The following is a 9,829-nucleotide window of genomic DNA, read 5'->3' as shown; positions in this document are numbered from 1 at the left end:
CCAGTTTTTTAATAACCTTAGTTTCAGTTTAGTTAGTTTCTTTTTTTTTTTATCCTGAACTTTGTTAAAGAACCTGATTTTTATTTATTTGTTAAGTATTTCTTTGAATTTGAAAATCTCAAGGTGACTCAGGACAGTTTTTGGTCACTGTGGACAGTTTTTTTGACTCAAAGAGTGGCAACCCTGATTATGTTTTAAGTAATCAATTGTACACATTTTTTTGCTTTAAAATTTTACAATTTAGAATTTTTCAATAATCCATGCTATAAACAGTTTAGTAAATCTAAACTAAATATTTTTTATGTTTTTATTTAATTTAATTATTTTGTTTTTTACTTTTTTATTTTTCTAAAATAAGTTAAAAAATAAATACTTTAAACAAAAAGTTCTTGTTTATGAACGAAACAGTTATTACTATTATCTTTTAATTGTTGTAGACAAATTAGATAAAATGACTGGCTATATTTATGATGAGACTTTGGAAAATACTACCAATGAAGCAAGTGATGTTGAAGAAGATAACATAGAAGACAGTGATGAATCAAGCGATGAGGGAGATGGTAGCAATGACGGTTATGAGACTGTTGATACTGATGATGTACCAAGTGATGTAGAAAGTCAAAGTGAAGAAGACTCTGATGATGATGAAGAAGAAGAGGAGGATGAAGATGATAGGATTCCTGTTCCTAAACCAATCAAGTTATACAAAAATGAATATGAGCAAAACTTGATAAAAGATATTTGTTTTCATCCTAAAAGTTACTTTCTGGCAGCTTCAGTAGATCGTGGTCTAAGAGCCTCTTATGTACTGCTGTTAGTAAATATTTTTGTTTATAATTTTTTAATTATTTTTAAAGTTAAGGTCACAAGTTTGCTACACACAAAGAATATCTCAGACTAGTTTGAAATAATAAAAAAATTAGTTTGAATCAGGCAAGTGTGTATTTAAAAAAAAAAGATCAGGATAGTTTTATGATTTTTTATAAATCTCAGTCAAGCTATTTTTCTGATCTATAATGAGGTTTAATTGTTCCAGTTTCAATATTTTGATATTTATTTTGTTCAAAAACTAAATTTTATTAGTTTTTAAAAGTTTGTTCAATGTTTTATAACTTTTTTTATTCTAATTTAAAACAGTCAGGATGACTTAGGACAGTTTAAATTCACCCAGAATTGTTTTTTGACTTAAAGAGTGGCAACCCTGGGTCCAACATTAAACAAATATTTACTGGTATTTGAAAGTCAAAATTAAGTCTATACTATGCATTTTGTTTAAGAAAATTCATAGATATAGTCATTAAAAAGCTCAATAAAAAGAGTTAATAAAATATTTTTTTTTTGTTGATAGTTTTGTAAAGTTTTGAAAAAATATATTCTATCTTTTTTAATTTTTAAGTAATTTTCTAACTTTTTTATACTAAAAATATTAAAAATAGTTATTTGTTTACTAAAAAACCTAGAATAAACATTGATAGGAAAAGAGAATAAATACATTTTTATAAGCATTTTGAAAGAAATTAAAAATGCTTTTTTTGTCGGATAATGTATCCAGATGCTAATTTTAATAAACATTATTTATGAATAAAAATCACATTTGTGTGTTTAACTTTTAAAAGATTTTAAAATTGATTGTATTAAGGTCATATGGAAGTCCACCATGCTTTTACAATTTGATATAAATTTGTTAAGCTATATTTTAGCTATCATACACATTTTGCAACTTAAAAAACTCTAAGTAACTTTTGAGATTTAAGGAGTTAAAGTTACTAAATTCAATAGGTTTCCTATAGAAGACGCATTTAATCAAATCAAAAAAAAATATGTACTAAAAATCTATCTTTTCCAAAAATGTTAACCAATTTTCTTCAATTTTTTACTCTAAATCCTTTTTTTTGTTATGTAAATAATTAGAGTGAATTTTTTTTCAGTTTTGAATTTAAACAAACTTTTCATTTAAGTTTTATTTTAAATATTTAAACTTTTGAGGAATGTTTATTCGAGTTTTGAGGTCTACCACAAAGAAAGTGATAGATAAATTGAAGATTTTCTAAATTCTAATAAAATTGACAGTGCAAAATTTCATTTTATATATTTGCATTGAAATTTGTGTTTTTACGAAACTGATTTTGTCTTAAAAATATTTTTTACTTTATTATATAAAACTGACTTGAAGTTCATACTATAAGCTTTCAGATCATAACTACTGATATATTGTACATTGTAAACTATTACTTTATCCACATAGCAGAGTTTCCCAAAGTGGGCTATATGGCTCCTTGGAGGCCATGAGGCCATAATTTAAGGTTTAAATTAGCAGGGTTCGTGCGCGTCAGGCTAAATCAGGCTAAATCAGTTTTTTTGAAAAAAATTGAAAAACGTCAGGCTAAATCAGTTTTTATGTTTAAAAATTTGAGAATCTCAGTTTTTGTCAGTTCAAATGCATAATTTTTTTTTAATTAAGATCAAATTGAGATGTGAATTTATTTCTAAAAAAACATTTAGTTATTAAAGACAAAATCAGTCAGTATCTGTAAAAATAAGTGCTTAAAACCTTTTGCTGAATCTCTAAAATAATTTTAAGAATCTTCATTATTTTGTTTTTAGTAGATTATATACGTCATAATTATAAAAATTCATAAAAAAGTACAGTTTAAACATTACAGTTTAGTTCAACAACATAGCTGTTTGTCTGAATTTGTTTACATGAGCTTTGTATTTCAGAGCTTAGTTGGTTAAACTGTTTTAATTTCTAATATAAAGACTTTATACCGAGTACTTTTTAGATTAATACTCTTAGCAGTTTGTTCATATATTTTATTTTCTGTTTATTCAAAGTTATAAGAGATATTCACAAGACTAAAACATAGCTTAAAGATATAAGTTTCATAATTAGTAGAATCATATTTTACAAGTTTATAACATAAAGAGCTTAAACTGTTTTTTTAGTTTGAGTAGTTATTTTAAAAATTTTGTTGTTAATGAAAAGATAAGTTTTAGAGTCCAGATCATGTGTTTAATACTTATCTTTATGTATTCGTTTAATAGGATTCTTTGAAATAACTTATGTAAAATCATGATTAGTTTAATTAGTTATTTAAAAAATTAAGATGCTTTAATGATAACATAAAGTTTTTGAGAGATGTGTTTAATTACATTTTGTTTTTCTTTTACAGACTTATTCACATTTCTGTTTTAATAAAAGCTTCTGGTCCAGTCATGTAACTTATAATTGACGAATTCAAGTACTAATTGACACGAACCCTGTATATGGGTGATAAGTGGTGGATGTAACTAAGCCCCAAAATTTAATAAAGGTATGAATTCATTGAAGCAGAAATTATAATGACCAGTTAAAAATATTCAAGTTGCTTGGTAAGCGATTGATAGATGTTGAAAAATAATTCATTTAAATTTTTACTTTCTTTAAAAGTAGTTTTGTGAATACTTTTATTGCGTTAATTTGCTTATTAAGACCCCCCCCCCCCCCCCCCCCCCCGATACCCAAAATGCCTTCTGAAGGTGATTTTTTCTACTTTGAAAAAATGTCAGGCTAAATAGGTCTCTGTCAGGCTAAATGAAAAGGAATTTCGCGCACGAACCCTGAATTAGATATTCTGAAGTTAATGATTAGGAGCAAAAAAACTTCTTTGGCGCATTTAAGGGTAGTTTATTAAGAAATCTTGTCAGAGGGGGCCATTTTTTATATTTCTTTCTTTCTTTTCTTCTATGAAAAAAAAAGTTAGGGCAACCCTGCCCTATAGTCTTAATTATTTTTAGAAAAATTCTGAAAAATTGTGATTTTTCATAATAATCAGAGTTGCCACTTTACCTGGAAAAACCTGGAATTTGACAATTTAGGCTAAAATAACCTGGAAAAACCTGGAATTTGAGAAATTTTGAAAAAAACCTGTAATTTTTAATAACTTTAACATTTTCAGTTGTAAAATTTTGATTTGACATAAAAAATCTATCATATAGTTAAGATTTTTTGTCATCGTCAAAATTTTTTTTATTTAAAAACACATTTAAAGTAATTTTACAGTATCTTTTCAATGCTTTTATTCTATTTAACACAGTTTCTTTAATAGAAATTAACTTAAAACTAAAAATAGACCCAAAAATGTGTACTTTTAAAAACCTAAAAGAAATTTGGAAAACCTGGAAAAAATTTTGAAAAAATGAGTGGCAACCCTGAATAATTTAAAAATCTTTAAATAAAGTTTTAAAGAACAACATGATATTCTAAATTATTGTTAAAGTTTAGTTAAATGGAAAAATTATTTTAAAGTAATAAAGATTTTTGTAAATTTTAAATGTATTTGTGCTAGACTTAAAATAATTATACTGTAGTTTTTAAAATAATAATATATTCTGCATTTTATTTTTAAATATGAATAAATATGTATTATCATTTATCAAAAACTAGCATTTTAATTTTTGAAACCACTCTGCTTACTTTCAAACAGAGGTATTTAGAAAACGTTTAAGCTATTGTTTGCTTTAGTTTAAATTATAAAAGCTACTTGATGATGTTTTTTTTCAGCAAGCTAGTCTATTAAGTTTTAAAACTATGCTAGCTCAAGCAAATCTTATTTGTTTTTATTATTCATCTAACTCAGAGGTCGGTAGGTCCAAAAAGAACAATATTATTATGTTTTAAAAACATAAATTTAGTTAGTTTTTTGAACAAAAAATATTTAGGTGATAGATTACCTTTTTAATATAACACCAACATTTTTGAATATTTTTTTGAAAACAAAATTATATTAAACTAATTGAAATAAATTTGAATGCGTTCGCAGGCCACAGTTTACTGACCCTGATCTAACTGAAAGTAATTTTCAAAACTTACTTTTTAGTTAAAGTCAAAGTTAAAAGTAGACATGAAAGTTTTAATAAAATAGTTTATTTTGTTTACTAATTAGGTAATTAAGTCCATATAACTGGTAAATCTCTGATACAATTGTGGAGAATTGTATCTGGTAACCAAAACTTAGGTTTACTTATGTCTAGTTTAAAAGTAATTAATTGTCAAAATTTCTATAACATTTTAAAGTCAAAATAACTTTATTATAATATAATAATTTATACGTTTTAATTTCCTTACACTTAGTGTGAACAAAGTTTAAATGATAATTACAAAAATTGCTAATGTTTAAAAGTAGTAAATATGGTAACAAGTTGGATTTTTCTCTATAAAAGTTTTAATTTGATCTTAAAGTAGCTTTATTTTATAAGCTACTCTTGTTAAATATATTTGGTTTTTGACTACTAGATAGTTTTTATATATTACTACTTATTTTATTTTATATAACTTTTTGTTATTATATTTTTTAATAAATTAGATTTTCGAACCTTTTTAGTCAAATTTTTTTTATTAGCCATTATAATATTTAATACTTTTTGTTTTTAAAGAATTAATGACTTATTGAACACGAAAACGTTCACCAGGTACCATAACACACCAAACGAAAAAAATGAGAGACTTTTGGATTTAAAAGTCAGTAGAAATAATGGCAGAGCAATTTCATATTCAAAATGCGGAACTAGTGAGTTTTGTATTTATAACAAGTTTATAGGGTTTTTATATAAATTATTTATTTCTTAAACTCTAATAAAATGTAATTAGTTTAATTAAATAATAAGGTTGTTAAGGGTTAACTAATAGTAAGATTGATTTGTTTTTGTGTCTACATTACAACGTATTTTAAATTCATTCAAAATGTACCTTATAACGCAATACAGAATTATATTACTTGAATGCGGATAAAACATTGAGAGTTATTGACCCATCAGCTGGTGAAATTACTGAAACTCTGCATCAAACTCACAGGTTTTTATACTTCTTATATCAATACTCAAAATATATTTAGTGTGACTTTAATTTTTCAAAAGAATACAATCTATAGCAGTCTTTAGATACATAATTGTTGGATTACTATTTTTTTAATTATTTTTTTTTTAAACTTTTTTTTTAATAAATTTAATTAATAAACAACAGTGGCACACCAACTGCGTTAGCTGTTGTTGATCAAAATTTGCTCGCCACTGGAGATGATGAGGGTTTCGTCAAGGTTTTTTCTTTTGTGTATTAAATAAATTAACTTTTAAAATTAAAATAAATACTATTAATTTTTATTGTGTCCGTATATTATAAATAATAATAAAAGGCCCATTATCAGCCGGGATCGGCTATGCGTAATTGTGTATAGAGAATAAAAATACTTAATTATAATAAATTAAAAAGCAGTGATGCAATAAATAATACAAACAAATTATAAACAAAATACAAATAAATAAAAATAAATAAAATTCATCTGGTCCTCATTTCTTCATCTTCTTCGGTTTCGTAAAGTATTCTTTTTTCACTTTCTTTCAGTCTTTTGTGAACAGTGTGTTTTCATTTGACGCGGTCATTTGCTAGCATATATTGTCCGAATATATTTTATAGTCATTCTATAGATCTTTTCGTTTTTCTTGGAATAATAATATGTATTTTATGCTTTTCTAATTTTTAACAAAGTATAAAAAAGTAAACTTAGTTTTAAAAATAACCTTATATAAGATTTATTTAAATGCTGCTAAAATTTAAAGTAAACTTAATTCGTCAATTTTTGTGTAACTACATTAACACGCATCTCAATACACTACAGTTTTAATTGTAAGAAGGTATTAATATTCATATTTTGTTTCTCATAATATTTATATGTATTAGAATTAACTATTCTTAGGCTAAAAAATGTTAAATTATTTTTTTATTCTACATTTTGTTACCAATTTGTTGTGCTCACTTACGATTGAAAAACATTGAAGGTTTGGGACGTGAGACACAAAGATAGCAAGCCCGTCATGGACATGCAAACAGAACAGTTGAAGGGAGCAACAGTGAGCAACATATTCGTCGATGACAACGGAAAGCTTATATGGGCTGTCGCTGACAACGGGTGCATGGCTACGTTTAATGCAAGACAGAGAAAATTTGTGATGGAAACTTCCCAAGCCTGCGAGATGATGTTGAACTGTGGATCGACTATGAAGGTATGAGGAATTTTGTGGTTATCGTTTTTATTTCAATTAAATAGAGTAGAATCATTTTTACAATGTTTTTTTTATTGCTAAAATGTTTTTTTCAAGTATTGTAAATAGTTTTAGTTGCATTTGATAATATTTCTTAACGCTATTAGTTTCATTGAAGTAGTCTATTAATACCTTTTTTTCAAATTTTATTTAAAATACTAAACTGTTAGTAGCGTTGTATACTAAATTTAATTTTTTTATTTGTTTACACTTTTCACATTTAAAACAATTTAAAGCAACGTGCTTTGTTTTGACCTTGTAAAAATTAAATTGAATAAAATTCTATGCAGAACAACAACAAATTAGTAGTTGGAACCTCAGAAGGACTCTTGCACTTGTACAATTGGGGTCAATATGCTGCCCCTAGCGACAGTTTTTCAGGAGCGGCGGGCGCCTGTATTAATTCAGTGGCTCGTGTTTCAGATAGCATTGTGTTTGCCGCTTGTGATGACCACTGGATTAGGTGATAATATTTTCCGATTATATATTTTAGTGCATTTTTTTTTTAAATAAAAACCAAGTTAAAAGTATTTTGTAATAGAAATAGTAATTTAAAAATGAAATATTGTTTTTTTTTCATTTTCATTCTCTTTTCAAGCAATAAGTTGTTTTTATTTTATAATAAAAAACGTGGTGAAAAGTATTTTGTAACAGAAATAGTAGTTTAAAAGTGAAGTAATATTTTTTTTTTCTTTTTCTTTCAAGCAAAAAACTTTTCAAAAGTTTACTATTTCTTGTATAGTTGTTGACTGAATAAAGGTTTATTCATAACCTATTTACAGAGCTATAAATGTTCTTCCGAATAGATTAATATCGAAAGTGGGTAGGTTCGACGAACTGTCCTCTACCCCCTTCAAAGTTGTTACGTCATACAACGATCAGTATGTTGCTGCTTGTAACAGGGATGTTATTAAGTGAGTTGTTATTTTTAATAGCAAATTATGCAGCTTTAAGTTTACAAACATTCATTACACAACTTTATATTCTTCTCGAATATATATGATTTTTTGTGTTAATTATGAAGTATTGCTCAATTTACTGAATAAAAAGCTTATTTAGACAATAACAAAAAGGCTAAGTAACTATTCTATCTATTATTGGTTTTATTTTAGTTTAGTATTCTGACAACTCGAAACTGGGTAATAAAGAGAATAATTAGATAGACTTTTTATCATTTTCTACCATATTAATATACTTTTAACTTCAACAAACATGATCCGAACAGATTCTTTGATGTGCCGCACATCATTAACACGGAGGTGAGCGACCGGGAGAAGACGAGTAAGGCGTGGAAGATGGAGAGGAAGGTGAATCAGCACACGGGCACCAGCAAGCAGAGGAAGAGAAAGCAGAACTCATTGGAGCAGCACGATCCCGCCAAAAAGCAGCAGAGAAGCGCGTTCTTCAGCAACCTGGACTCGGTGGCGGAAATTCCCGAAGCAGGAAGTGAGGACGAGGTTTCGAGCGATGAGGAAGATTTGCCGGCAACCTCGTAAACTGGTTTTTAAGCTGGTTCTTTTTGAATGATTGTTTGAAAATGGTAAATTTTTATAGTAAATGAGTATTTTAGGAAATTTTAGCTTTTTTTGTTAAATTTTTTTTAGTTGATTATTACCTGTTGTTTTCAAATTTACTTTATTTTACACTTACATTATATAAGCAGTTCAATGTGCATAGCTTACACTTAAGTCTATTTTAAGTTTTATAATGCTTTTATGAGAGTAATTTTAAAGTTTTTATGCCATTAAAAATTATATATTTTTTACATGTAGGTGAATAAATAATTCTTTAGTATCATACTTCCTAATATGCTTACTTCTTGAAAAGTGACTCTTATAGATAATAAAACTTGATTTCTTATATAGGCTATTCCAATTATAATTATTATATATTAACAATTCTCACTATCAAGTTTAATAAATTTGTTTAAGTTCTCATTGTAAAAATCTTATTTATTTAAAAAATCTATTAAGTTTTCATTCTGTATACAAAAAAATAATAATTTAATAAATCTATCATATAGATAAAAAAATTTTGTCATCATATTTTTTTTTCAATTAAAATACACATTTAAAGTAGCTCTACGGTAACTTTCACTGTTGTTATACTATTAAACATAGTTTTTTACCTTAAATTTAACTTTGAACTAAAAATAGAACCAAAAACGTGTACTTTCAAAAACCTGAAAGAAATTTAGAAAACGTGGAAGAAATATATCAAAAACCAGTGGCAAATCATATTATAAAGTAAAAGAAAATCGGTTCAAAGCAAAGTTTCTCAAACTCACTTTTATAATCGCCCACTTAACAGAATTAATTTTTTTTTATTAAATAGTAAAGAATAAAGCTTTTTTTTATTAGTTATTGCCTGGTGCAATTTTTCGTTTTTTCGGCCTTTTTTTTCAATTTTTTTCTTTGTTTTTTTGGCCTTTGTCGAGTAAAAACTCTACTAACGCCTTTTTTTCCTTTTTTACTGGCTAAGAGAGACAAAGTTTCTTTACTTTTTTTTTTCTTAAAAACATTTATAATTGCACATATTTACTTTCTCTCTCCTCTAATAGTTATTGCCACCGGTAATAACTCCCAAGGGCAATTATCATCCATAACCTTGTTTTTAAGTCAACTTCATTTAATCATCTTAATACACAAACTAAAAAATAGAGTATGGTAAATTATAATTTTGTTGTGAAAATATTTGGTGTAAGAAAGAATTTCATCAAGCTACAAACCACTCTAAAATTGGTCTAAGTTGC

The 9,829-nt window shown here is 26.2% G+C and overlaps 1 protein-coding gene across 1 annotated transcript; it reads left to right on the top strand.

The window, feature by feature from the left end:
* The first annotated feature begins 446 nt into the window (after nt 1-446).
* Nucleotides 447-8,802, top strand: LOC145842546 (WD repeat-containing protein 55-like). The gene is made up of 8 exons (XM_082950005.1): nt 447-813; nt 5,452-5,549; nt 5,746-5,833; nt 6,002-6,074; nt 6,814-7,038; nt 7,368-7,540; nt 7,860-7,991; nt 8,303-8,802. The coding sequence occupies exons 1-8, from the start codon at nt 452-454 to the stop codon at nt 8,571-8,573; spliced, it is 1,422 nt and encodes a 473-aa protein (XP_082806131.1). The 5' UTR covers nt 447-451; the 3' UTR covers nt 8,574-8,802.
* Nucleotides 8,803-9,829: the final 1,027 nt, after the last annotated feature.

Source organism: Thalia democratica, chromosome 8 (genome assembly GCF_965202585.1).
Source record: "Thalia democratica chromosome 8, ktThaDemo2.hap1.1, whole genome shotgun sequence".
NCBI lineage: Eukaryota > Metazoa > Chordata > Thaliacea > Salpida > Salpidae > Thalia > Thalia democratica.
Note: the sequence above shows the minus strand (reverse complement) of the source record. Positions and strands in the feature narration are given on the sequence as shown.